This window comes from Etheostoma cragini, chromosome 24 (genome assembly GCF_013103735.1).
Source record: "Etheostoma cragini isolate CJK2018 chromosome 24, CSU_Ecrag_1.0, whole genome shotgun sequence".
Taxonomy (NCBI): Eukaryota; Metazoa; Chordata; class Actinopteri; order Perciformes; family Percidae; genus Etheostoma; species Etheostoma cragini.
In genome coordinates, this window is record NC_048430.1 from 5,468,896 (window position 1) to 5,482,179 (window position 13,284).

General features: G+C 42.4%; 1 protein-coding gene across 4 annotated transcripts in view; it reads left to right on the forward strand.

The window, feature by feature from the left end:
- LOC117939339 (FERM and PDZ domain-containing protein 4-like) overlaps nucleotides 1-12,957 on the forward strand; it is a 57,819-nt gene extending 44,862 nt beyond the window's left edge. For 3 of the 4 annotated variants that reach the window (XM_034864572.1, XM_034864573.1, XM_034864571.1), the window contains exons 8-16: nucleotides 834-965; nucleotides 2,509-2,628; nucleotides 3,140-3,276; nucleotides 3,574-3,700; nucleotides 6,229-6,318; nucleotides 6,452-6,634; nucleotides 6,729-6,867; nucleotides 7,266-8,294; nucleotides 8,774-12,957. In XM_034864572.1, coding sequence (XP_034720463.1) covers nucleotides 834-965; nucleotides 2,509-2,628; nucleotides 3,140-3,276; nucleotides 3,574-3,700; nucleotides 6,229-6,318; nucleotides 6,452-6,634; nucleotides 6,729-6,867; nucleotides 7,266-8,294; nucleotides 8,774-12,165 — 5,349 coding nt within the window. In that variant the 3' untranslated portion in view covers nucleotides 12,166-12,957. The remainder of the gene's footprint in view (nucleotides 1-833; nucleotides 966-2,508; nucleotides 2,629-3,139; nucleotides 3,277-3,573; nucleotides 3,701-6,228; nucleotides 6,319-6,451; nucleotides 6,635-6,728; nucleotides 6,868-7,265; nucleotides 8,295-8,773) is intronic. The other variant, XM_034864574.1, reaches the window with a different exon arrangement.
- Nucleotides 12,958-13,284: the final 327 nt, after the last annotated feature.

The window sequence follows — 13,284 nt, forward strand, 5'->3', positions numbered from 1 at the left end:
ACCAGCATGATTTAAAGTTCATTTTTATTTATCATTGTCATATTACCGAACTTGCGAATTAGAGGCTATTTTAGATATGCTAATAAGCTAGCAAGCCATCCAAGTTATCCAATGTGAGTTGGTAAGCTGTTAGCTAGCTATAAAGGTTAATTTGACTACAATAGCAGATACAAATGACTGATAAGATGTGGTTCACAATAAATACACACCTAACAAAAGTAACTAATAAGGAAGAAAGATCCTAGTAAATTTACATAGAAAACAAAATTCAATTTTTACTCACTCAATTGTTGGGAATTCTAAACAGTTTTAATAAGAAAAGAAAATATTCTACTGTCTATTCTACCTCTGCTGTAAAAAAAAATAAAGCAATAACACAGTCATATTTTGACCTTGTTCCATCACATTTACACCTCAGAAATTATTGTTTGAAGAGAAGACATGTCCAGAGTTTCAATGGTTGTCTACGCTCCACCCATAGCTTTTCACATTACAACATTTACATCTTATGAGATTTCTTTTCAAGGTTAATGTTTCGTTAGTCCATGAACAATGCAAATGTCAAGCACAAAATCTAGATAGTTTAACTTTAAAAATAAGACATGCATAGTGCCATTGTGTATTACAAATAAGTTCCTCCACTTATTACCAAGCTGTGTTTTCAAACTGGAACAATGACAAAACAAATAATACTGGTATTGCACCTTCTCATCTTAGTACAAAACTAAAAAAGTACATTGATTTATTGGAAACTACAGTAACTGCAAACATCAACATACATAACTATAAGGCATCTACTCTATCTAAATGTTCATGCTGTGTATTTACTTCAGGATGTGATCCTGACCCTGCAAGAGAAGCTGTCAATCAAATGCATCGAGCACTTCTCCCTGGTGTTGGAGCACAGGACGGAAGGCTCTGGAAGCAAACTGCTTCTCCTGCATGAACAGGAGATGCTTACTCAGGTTCGAGATGTTTCCTCCTCCTTCACTTTCTTTGACTTCTCTGAGTCTGACACACACACACACATGCAAACGTGCACATACACAAAAGTGCAACACACTCAAACGTGCATGCACCCTGCTCAGTATTCAAGCAGCATTTGAACCCTAGTGTCATTTATCAGCACTGGCACAGCAGGGGCGACAGCTCACATTACACCTACCCTCCCACACCCACACCCACACCCACACACACACAAACACACACACACAAACACACATACACATACAAAGACACGCTCATCCACAGTCCCCGCTACATTCTAATGAGGTTGCAGGATCACAAGAGAACAATTTTAATATTCATACCACACAGTTCAGTTGTGAAGTTCTGCACATGGCACACACATACTGGCAGTGTAACACGCTTGATAAAACGTACACACACTATACTGTAAGACAGCTGAGTCTAAGTCTTGATGTATAGGAGAAAGCTGGTAGTCTTTGAAATAGAAAATAAACCCCCTCGCCCTCTATGCACATGCTGATTAATGGTTTATAAAGTATTACCATTATTTGAAAGTTGATGATGTTCTTGTGGTTTTGTCATGAATAAGAAATTGAATCAAGTACATGGACAACCACCGCAAGCACATCTGTTTTTTCAGGGTTACTGCTGCTGAATTACACATCCGTTGTATTTATGTTGTAATGTTTTGAATAACGGCAGGAATATTAATGCTGCTGCTAGTGCCTCAACTGCTATAACAGTCAACAGCATTGGATTGTAACCAAATACATTTACTTAAGAACTAGGCTAAAATATAAATTAGAGGTACTTGTCTTTCAGAGGTAAATATTGTACATTGTACTCCCCTGTATTTGTTTGACAGCTATTGTTACTAGTTACTCTGCAGATTTTCCATAGCTATAATGATTTCACGGAATATGATGCTTTAGTAATAATTAATCGCAACTAAATGAAATATGATAACATAACACTGACAGGAGCTATTCTGCTGAATAATGAATATATCTGATACTTAATGACATGTTGCTGATAATACACACAACTTAAAGCTGCAGTGGCAAAAAAAACAATTGCATACCACAGCTTTTAATAAGTAATTTAGAATGCAGGTAATGGAATGACATCTCATCATAGTATTGATCAATCAATTTTGCATTGCATTTCCATGAAGTTAGGAGAAAGATTAAAAAAATGGATACAATTAGGCTGACAGGTCCTGACTTTTAGTCCCTAGTATGGGTCAATCACCAACAACACTGGATCCTACAGTTCCCACAATGCAACTCCGTAGTGTCTTACTTTGTACATCATGCCGTCCCTGCCCGTCTTTCTTGATTTGAAGAGACTAACATGTTTATTAAACTCATGTCTTGTAACCCATACCACCTTTACACCAATGATGATTGCACTATGGTACAAACCTGAGGGGTTTTCGCGCTGCTTTTTCTTGGTCTGTGCATGTGTTAATTTTTCTGCTCATCAATGACCCTCATGTCTTTTTTCCCCTTTCTGTCTCCTTCCTGACTGTGACCCCAGGTGACACAGAGGCCTGACTGTGACAAGATGAAGTGTTTCTTTAGGATCAGCTTTGTGCCCAGGGACCCTGTGGAGCTGCTCCGGAGAGACGCTGTGGCGTTTGAATACCTCTATGTACAGGTGAGCAAATCCACCAGTAAAGTCCTAAAATTGATTCAGTAAAATACTTTGTCAAGTTTGCGAGGGATATGATCTAATGTGTGGTTTGGAAATTATTTTTGGTGATTAACAAAGTTACAGAATGGATACTGTCAGGACAACATTCTCATTTGCAAATAAAGTCCTCAAATACACCCACTCTTGCATTAACTACTTGTCTCTAAAATAATAAATAGCTTCCCCATAGGATTCCTTTGATAATTAGTCAAGTGAAACACCCTGAGAGAAGGAAAGCTTATCATTTGTTCTTGTCAGAGTTCACCACTTTGTGTTTCCGAGTCCTTCATCAGGGACTGGAAACTGTATCCCTTTTGCAGGAATCTCAAACCCCAAAGGTTGAGAACAACTTATTTCAGCGTAGCAAGGATGCACTGCTGCTGGAATTGTTCAATTGAGTGATGAAATGCACATCACAAGCCCAAAAACGTGACTTTGGGATTCTTATGCAACTTTGCTTCCTGCCTTGCCATAGAGTTGTAACGATGTGGTCTTGGAACGGTTCGGCCCGGAGCTGAAGTACGATGCTGCGCTACGATTGGCTGCTCTGCAGATGTACATCCTAACCATGACAACCAGACAAAGCCAGAAGGTCTCCCTAAAATACATCCAGTAAGTTTGTGTGCAGATGACGTGTGTTTCGACACTAGCAACATAACCTGTAGTGTTACTAAACTCCATCAATTATAAATAATAGTCTGACTTAGAGAGTTTATATTTTTGATGGGTTTACAGAAGTTTATCAGGGATTCATTGTCCTAGTTCCCTCCTTGGTTAGAGACATCTTCAATTGAGTGTTCTGTTCTGTAACTGACAGTTTGTCTGAGATTAAACGGCATCCAAGGTCTGGTAGAAGTACTTTTTTTCCAAGAGGGACTTTTTTTTCAAAAACTAATCTCCTCTCAACAGAAAGGAGTGGGGGCTGCCACTGTTTCTGCCTCCTGCCGTGCTGTCCAGCATGAAGGAGAAAAACATCAAGAAGGCTCTGACACACATACTGAAAACCAACCAAAACCTTGTGCCTCCAGGGAAAAAAGTAAGCAGCTCTCCTTGTCTTTCTTTGCCCTTGTTAAACTTTCCGACACACACACACTCATGCGCACAAACAGTAGTCTCCCTGTTTTAAGATGCAATATCCTAAAATAGCATTGTTGTCATGCTCAACCTTGTAAAGGTTCTCACCCTTGTCAACCTAAGACCCTCAGTGAAGCCAGCCTTTGAATGCTAATGTGAATAGAAAGCAAAATTAATTGCCAAACTGTGTGCATAATAAGATATTCATATTTGCACATGCCCCGGTCAGGGGCCGCGGATCTAACTTCAGCTGAACTTTTCAGCTCTATGTAAAACTGTATTGATGCTGCAGTCATTCATTTTGTAACACCTATTTTCACTTTGACATGTACAAATCCACAGCATGCCGAAACTAAATTAACCCATGCAACAGTGTCAACTTAAGCAAGTGATTTACTATCATCTGTCGTGCAAATAAGGTTAGCTACACGTGGAATACAATTGTGTTATTTTGTTCTCAAAGAAGACACTAGAGCTTGCAAACTGAATTATAGATGCTTGCGGATGAGGAAAAAAAGATACTGTACTTTGATTAAAAACTCACAACATTGCTCTTGGTGACATGTTTCTTCGCCATGAGTCCCTTAGTTTATTTTGAGTCTATCACACATACACCATCATGCTGCCATCACAAGACTACCAACTATGAATTAATCCTAGCCAAATGTCATGACTCATAATTCTAAGAACTACAGAGCCCAGCTTTTTTCAGAAATTACTTTTCTTTTTTTCTTTTAAAATGACTACATACTTTTGAGCCGCTTTTAAAGATGGACAGCTTGGCGCTGAGTGCCACAGACTGGACAGGGAAGTAAGAATGTACTGAGATAAAAAACACATTGCTGGTTTTACTCTTTATTTTAGAAAAATATAATTATAATAAGTTGTCAGATCTCTTGGCAGTCTAAGTCGGTTGTGACTCCAAATTCTGTAATTCCAAGTCTAGTCTATTTTCTTTCATGACAGCCATATTTCATATAATTGTATGTATGACATCCACATTCTTTCAGTGTGTCTAAGCTCTCTATGTGTCTCTATTTTTACTGTAAAATACAATGCATATCCAGTGTGAAACCCGTGGTTTTCTAACTGAAAAGATCTGACACAATGAGTCAAAACAATTAAATAACGTCGTCCTACAGATTTGCATCTCATAGCGGACATACAGAATGTAATAATGGTTCTACCACCCCATCAGAGTTTGCACAACACCCTAATGCATCATATGGATGAATGACATTTGTCTTTTTTATGATTGCCGCTGTAATAGCGCTACTTTTCAACCCAAGCCAATAGATATTTAGAAGGTAAGGTGTTTGAACTGTTTACAGTTGCCAGGCTCCTCTGTGATTGGTTAAATATTTTGCATGTTTAAGTAAGTTATAGAAAATAAAATTATGTACATATTCTAAAAAATGATCTACGAGATTGTCACCAAGCCATGAAGCATTCACTGAAGCTGAATGATTGGGCAACATCACTCATCAGTAGAAATTAGCATTGCTCTATGTCCGACTTAATCTACCCAACACAGCTTCATGTGGTGGATGAAAGAACGTATTTCACATTAAACACACTGATTAAAAATATGTGTATGTACAATATCTATAAAATGTCAGTCACACTTAGGGAACATTGATCTCTTCCCTCAAAGCCTCAAGCAGTATGATGAGCTGACAAATCATTTGCATTCACAGTGGCAGTTGATATCCACTCTGTTCATTAGGGAGAAATATGGTCAGGCAACACCAGCAAACAAACTGACATGCAATTCAAAACGTCAATGCTCCAAATTAGCTTCCTCATTACAGCCTTGAGGTTGTCACTCAGGCCTTACCAAAAGAGGCTGCTCACCTAGTTTTGTGTGAAGGTGGTGGATAAGAGAAAGAAATTCATAAAAACTAGATTATTTTTGGAAATGTCTGGCAAGGTCAGACATCCCATTAGCAGTTTGTTTCTGAGACTGATGGCATTCTTAAATTTAGGTGCAACATCAGGAGGTTGTACCATATATATATATATATATATATATATATATATATACAGTATATAGTGTAGCCTACCCTAGTAGTCTAATATGTATGGCACACACACACATAATACATGTCACATGAGACATGTTTGATACATAATTCTGTGTGGTCAAAGAATTAACAATAAATATATAAAACATGCAAGGTTTGTAAAAATGCATCAGTAAAAGATTCAATTTTGGTACTCTCAAGTTTAAATTTTCAAATTCCCATGACCCTAAATGGCTGAAAACATCTCTACAAGCAAGCCGTGAAGAGCAGCAGAGCAGTGGTTGCAGCGCTTCAGATTTTGATCAGATTTGAATGAGATGATGGAATGTAATGGAAAATTGATGGTCCAGATCAAAATGGCTTGAGAGTGCTTTACATTCTAACAAAAGAAGACGAATGTGTCTGTTCAGGATAAAGTGATTTGGTTTTGGATGCTTTCTAATGTATTACACTTCTCTCTGTGTAGCTGACCGCGCTACAGGCCAAGGTGCACTACCTGAGGTACCTCAGCGAACTCAGACTTTATGGAGGGAGGGAGTTCAAATCAATACTTTTGGTAAGGCTATTAATTCTGGGAAGTATTTGTTTGTTTTGGAACTGCATCTCTGCCAATGTTAAAATCTTTTAGGATAACAGTTTGTCATAGCTAATGACTAGTAACCGTTATTCATACACACTGCTTTCTGTAGCAAGGCGAGAAGCAGACAGAGGTGACGCTGTTGGTGGGCCCCCGTTACGGCATCAGTCATGTCATCAACACCCGGACCAACCTAGTGGCCCTGTTGGCCGACTTCAGCCATGTCAACCGCATAGAGATCCTCACTGAGGATGAGACCAACGTCCGACTGGAGCTGCATGTTCTGGATGTCAGGGTGAGCACAGTTATTCCGCCCTACACAAATGATAGCATCTGTTGTTTTTCTTCCTTCCCTCCTTATGCCCTCCCTTTGCTTCTTTTTTTCACAGCCCATCACACTGATCATGGACTCCAGTGATGCAATGAACCTTGCCTGTCTAACAGCAGGGTACTACCGCCTCCTAGTGGATTCAAGGAGATCTATCTTCAGCATGCCCCACTCCAATAGCACAGGAGGGGATGACAATAGTGAGTTGTTATTAAATATGTGTGCATCTACCTGTGTGTGGTCAGAATTGGATGGATTTGCAACTTATTTATACAAAAAAATAATTTAAGATGTAATTCATAAAAGTTTGCAGTCAGTTTTTAAATTGTATCTTTCCCCATCACCGTTTTCCTTGTGAAAGTTGTAGAAACGATTGGCAAGGGCTTTGTCCTGGCCGAACACTCCATATAAACCATTCAAGCAAGCTGAGAAGAAAAGGCTTAAACATTTATGCTTTACAGTGCAGCATAAAACCTCAAAAGTATTATAGTGGAGCACTCAAAAAGTCTAGTCAAGAGGAGGCAGACACTTTAAAATTTAATCAACATAAAATATATACACCTAAAATAATAAGACCATGTTCTGCTGCGTTCTGCAGGACAGGATCGTGTCTTGGAATGGCCATACAGCACATCTTTGGGGGACAACGAGGAGCCATCACCCAGCCACGAAGAGGTCTACAACAGGGACTCTGAGTATTCAGACAATGGACGGAGAGAAAACAGCATCTCTCCTTACTTCCAGGAATCCCAAAACCCTGACAGAGACCTTGGGACATGGAGAAGTCCGTTGCCCCCTCCTCTACCCCCAGCTACCAGACACAAACCTCAAGACTCACCTCGGAGCTCCAAAGTGTCATTTATTTTTGGTGGGAACCCACCCTTGAACCAGCCAAAGAACATCGGCTATGAAAGACTGTTGGAGAGCCCCGAGGTACCCGAGCACAGACCACCCTACTTGCACAACAACACAGCCTGCCGTCCACAGGACATGGTGCCGTTTCAGTTCAGTGGTCTAACGCATGTCTATAGTAACATTATAACTGAGGAAGGCGGTGAGGAGCCACTGCTAAGGGATCTGTTTTATCGTGACACAACAGACGATGCGGAGGATGATGATGACGCTTCCGGCGAAGAAGACTCTGCAGGAGGGACACCAGTCGGTGATGACAGCGGAGGTGGGGATAAAAACTGTGGAAACCAAGGAGAAGGGTTAGCCACTGCAGCTGGCAAAGCCTCCTTCCTTGTGCTTTCAGCTTCTACAGATGACATCATCGACCTGACGTCGCTGCCTCCTCCCGAGGGAGACCAGAGCGTTGACGAGGATGACGACGACACACTGCTTCAGACACTCAACCTAGCAATTGCAGCTCCGCCACCAGGCTTTCGGGACAGTTCAGACGAGGACACTGCGCCGGAGGGAAGGCCGCTAAGCACACGTGACAATGATGACATCCCAGTATCGTTAATTGATGCTGTTCCAACACACGGGGAGGGGGAAGGCAGCATGGGAGGGGAGAGAAGGCTGGACAATGCAGTCATGAATACTCTACAGGCACTGGAGGCTCTGTCTGTCTCCGAACAGAGGCCTCCGCCCCCACCACCACCACCCAACAGGAACAATCCAGGTCTGTTGAATTCTAATGCAAGTACAGTAATGTTTGATCACCATCATTTATGTTTTTGTTTTAGCATTGGATTTTACTCACTTTGACTTGATCCAAATAAATCCTGTGTCTCGGTCTATGGTCTTCAGTCTCTCTCATTTTATATAATTAGACCACTAAAAATGTGTGAGATTTTAAATGTTTGTTTCACCACAGAAAGGTTCAGCATTATTGGTTTGTAACTATTTGCTCTTTTTGTAGTTATTTTTGGTCTTTTCTCTTTTGCCATTTAGCTTTAGTCTGCCTCGCCCGCTTTAAGTTAGCAAACTCCCAAAACACATTCATGACATCTGTGCAGAAACTATTTTTATAATGTGCCTTCTCATCGATTGCAAATATGGTCATAGCTGGGAGCAATATATATTACAGTACACATTTAAAAGCAGATAGCTTTGTTAGCTTCATAACCCATTTTTAACTCTGTATCTCTTATCTTCTAGGTGTTTACACGTCTCAAGGCCTCAGCCAAGAGTCGTCCTCTGATTCTGGCAATGAGACCAACTCCTCAGAGATGACTGAAATCTCAGAATTGGCTGCTACTCACAGGCTCAATGAGAGCCACATGCGTCTTCTGGTGGCCACAAGGGAAGGGTACCAACCTTTACTTGAGGAAAAGACAGAATTTCCCATTTTACCCAGCACAGCAGGAACAATCCAGAAGAAAGCCCGTAGTCCAACACGACACCTTCAACCTCCAGCAGTTCCTCCAAGACGAAGCCCCCTATTGGACACTGCATCATCAGGGCCGGACAGCTTGGTGGTGAGGTCCCAGACTAACCTCTCATGCACTCTACAGCGCCCAAGTTCCACCACACCAGGAGGCAAGCATCACAAAAAGTCTGCAGACTCAAGTGGGAAGTACAACACCTTCAGCACAAGGGAAGGGCATCGGGGGGAGAGTGGTGGGAGCTGCTGCCATCTTGAAATGGAGCAGCGAACTTCATTCTGTGAGAGAGGGGAGAGTCAAACAAGACAGAGTTCTTTTTTGGAAGAAAATCCTGTTGCTGATGGCGCAATGAACAATCTCCCCAACGACCATCACAGACTCCCCCGCCCTTCCTCCACTACCTCTGATCGCCTGTTAGATGTTGCCAACTCGGGGGACTGTGGTGCAGATAGTGGCACTGCAGCTGCTGAGCAAGATGAACATCTAGTTGTAGCATCATTGCTGTCCCCAACCAAAACATCCAGATCAGAGGGGACCGACCAGGGATCGGACATACAAAATGATCATCTGCCGATTTCTAGACAGCAGAGTGTTGCACGGTTGTGTGAATACCATCTAGCAAAAAGGATTTCAAATTTGCAAGGAGAAACCCACAGTTCACTACAGGGTTCTCTGTGCTCATCATTGGATGCTGGTGGCAGCACGAACAGTAGTGCCTGTGCCACCCCGACTGACTCACCTCTTGCCCCTGGTGCGGTTGAATCAAAACGACATCGCTTGCAAAGGCACCCACTTTCTAATTCCTCCTCCTCATTACTCAGAGTGCTAAACTATGAAGATAACAAACCTGGAATTCCTCGTGGCATCCCTAGCCAGAGCACTCCAGGAAAGGACCTCCACCCTCATGCAGACCCTGCCCTCCTTCGGAAAATGCTGCCCAACATTTACCCTCCTGCTGCTGGGGCTGAACCAGGCCGGCCCTCCTCAGCCACACCATCTAAGCATAAAGAGACCACAGGTACTGGGAGCAAGAGGCCCCACAATGATCTGCATGCTAAACAACAGGCCTGTTTCAAGGGCCTGAACCAGAAGGAAGGCAGTGAGGCCTACAGACAACTAATTAACTATCTAACAGTCAGCCAGATGCATCAGGGAGGGAAGCTGCACAGTGCAGGCATGGGAGGGGCAGTAAAAAAGGATACCAGGCGCTTTATCACTAGTAACCCTCAGCTTGTCGAAATGGTTAAGAATAGGGGGAACACCATTGCTCGTTGCCCATGTATGCCTTCCTCCATATCATCCCCATTCCTCAGCCCAAATTTAGTAAACCCTACTGCCACCCCAGTGCAGCTGGCAAATAAAAATCTACAGACATACCATTCTGCAACACTACCTGCCAAACTCAAAAGAAGTTCTGACATGCATGCTCAGAGACTGAATGACATGAATGAGAGTTTAGATTTCAGGCGAGCTACTGCCGAGAGGAGAAGCTCTTTTTCTGGCTTGGAAAGTGAACTAGAGAGGAGTGGTATGGACCCAGAGCACTTCCTGTCACTGTATAAGAGAGAGGGCTGTATCAGTCGTGATAGGGCATTCATTACTGGTGGAAACCGTGAGGGTGGGGGTAACACTAACCGTCCTCCACCTCGGTCAAGAAGCCAACCTAGTAGCAGCACTGAGGACTGGTTCAGATCAGACCCGAGGGCAAAGCATGCAGTTCGTCAGTCTCCTCAGTCTCGTCCTAATGATTCTCTTTGTTTCTCTGCTGCCCCCAGTGTAAGTGGCCAACGAGCAGAACTCAACACCATCTCACTAGGAAGAGGAGACCACCCTTCTGCTTTTATTAGGCAGACATCTACTGGCACTAGGGCTTGCATTACATCTCCGATTCCCAACCCACAATCTCCTCCACCTCCCCCACCACCACCACCACCACCACCTCCTCCACCTCCTTTGTCTCTTATCTCAAAAGCCAACTCTAGCTTCAGCAAATCGGAATGCTTGCAGGATACCATCCATTCAGTCCAGTCCCGGCAAAACCACGTTCAGGCTGTTAACCCAACCATGCAGCAGACAGATCACTTCTGCAATAGCCTGCAACGGGGACGGGAGCTAAAGCGCAGCTCCAGCAACGTGACTGCCAGCTCTGGTAGTGTGGAGGTTCTGTTTGATAAGCCTGCTCGAAGCCGGAGCCAGCAGCCATTGTCACCATCTGTGCCCCAGCAAGGTGAGACCAAAGTCCAGCGGAGGCCAACAAGGAAACGGCTCTCCAAGAGCTACTCCCAGGGATCTGTTTCTGCCCACACATGCTGGTCTGCAGGCTGTACAGTAGACAGTAGAAGGGCGTCTGTGGCATTTCCATTGCAGAAAGATGCTAAACATATGAAGGGCTCTCAAAAACTGGATACCAGTCCCTGGAGATGCAATGGGCCTTTTAGCTATTGTTTCTTTAAACGTAAGACTGAGGGAGAAGAGGATGAGATTGAGTGGGAAAGGCCCAGAAGAAGCCGTGGTGAGAACGATATTGAGAATGGCGGTGCCACTGCATCAGCCATATTGCCCTGTGGCTCGGCAGTGGATGTAGCTGGTGAGCAGCTTTATGGTGAGGTCCTCAACAACATGAGCTTTAGCGACCGTCTCGCACGAATCAATGCACTCAAGGACCACATGTATGGCTTCCCTTCCGGCTTCATTGACGTCCGCCGCGACGCCAGTGAGCTCATTGCACTGGTGAGATCCAGCATAGGTCGCTGTGATCGTGGACCCCAGATGCCTCTCCAGAACGTATCCCAGTTTAAGCAGCTCCTCTCTGTTGAGTCAAAAGAATTAGGCCGGGCATGTCGGAGGATGGCACAGGCCCACAGTAGTCCTGAGGAGATGCTGCTGGCTGTAACTTGTAGCTTTCAGGTGCTATGTTGTCTCTGCGAAGCTTGTATGTGTCTAGTTCGGGGGCTCGGAGCCTCAGCCTCACACCAACAGAGAGAGGTTGTGGCTAAGGTTGACGAGGTTGTCATGAACTACATCTGTTTACTCAAAGCTGCTGAGGCTGCGACCGTGGGAGCACCAGGGGAGCACAGCGTGAAAGCCCTGGTCCGCCACTCCAGTACCATGTCGGCCATAGCTAACGCACTCACCCGCTCCCTTAAAACGCTGCTTAGCAAGTAGAGCCTACTCTTTATTCTTTATAGTGTGGCCTACACAGTCGTTAGAAGTCTGTCTTTAAGCATCTTGTTATTTTGGGGTCTGCTGGAAAAGTCCTATATTTTTCATATAAGGTCTGGACATCTCCATATCAAAATCACATCAAATTGCAGTTGCCGTTAAAGTATCAAAAAAATGAAGTACGATGCTGAAAAGCAGTCATATCTTACTACACTTGCTATTTCTGATGACAATGTAATTGTATATTTACAACGCCATACTGTCACAGACCTTTGTAATGATATGTACCTAATAGATACCCTTTTACCTGTGCATTATGTAACTTCTTTAAAAAAATGTATATGATGTACATACATACAATAATTATATTATTTGCCGTAGCAGTTCCAAGAAGCCAGTGGGTGTTTAGTTTAATTTGCTCTTATATTTTTCAGGGCTGGAGTGAATTCAATTTCAGTTCAATCAGTTCATTAAGTGCAGTTTTACTACAGATATTTATAATGTACATGTAGAATTATAAGTAAACGTGTCACTGTCAGTCCAGTGATAAAATTGTTGCATCATTTTATTCACATGATTCAACCTAATCTGTGGTTGAATTTCTGAATGACTATGTAAAAGTGTACTGAGATCAGCCCTGTTGCGTAACAATACAGCTTTCTTGCAAGATGAGAGAAACTTTGGTGGAAATTACTATAAAAATACTATTTATCTACCACTGCTTCATAATTAATCACATAGACTATTTTCAGCTAAGAATGACAAACAGTAAATAGTAAACTATCCCCCCGAAAATTAAATATATTAAACTATGATAATGTGTTAATATTAACAATTTATACAATATTTTAATTTATTACGAAATTTGTCAGATTGATCACTGTGTTCATTATATCTACCGGTAATACTTTTTAAGTTTTAGTGTTTTATTATCACCTGTTTTGGAATGAGTTCTGTGCTTGAATGAATTATTATTTCACAACATGTATCAAGATGCAGTTATGTCTCTTGAGAAGAAAATAAAATTCCTGTTTTGTTTTTTTTCAATAATCCACCATTCTATTAAAAAAACATTTTACAGATATGTCTGTGTCTCTCATCATTAGTCGCTTGGTTTGAATG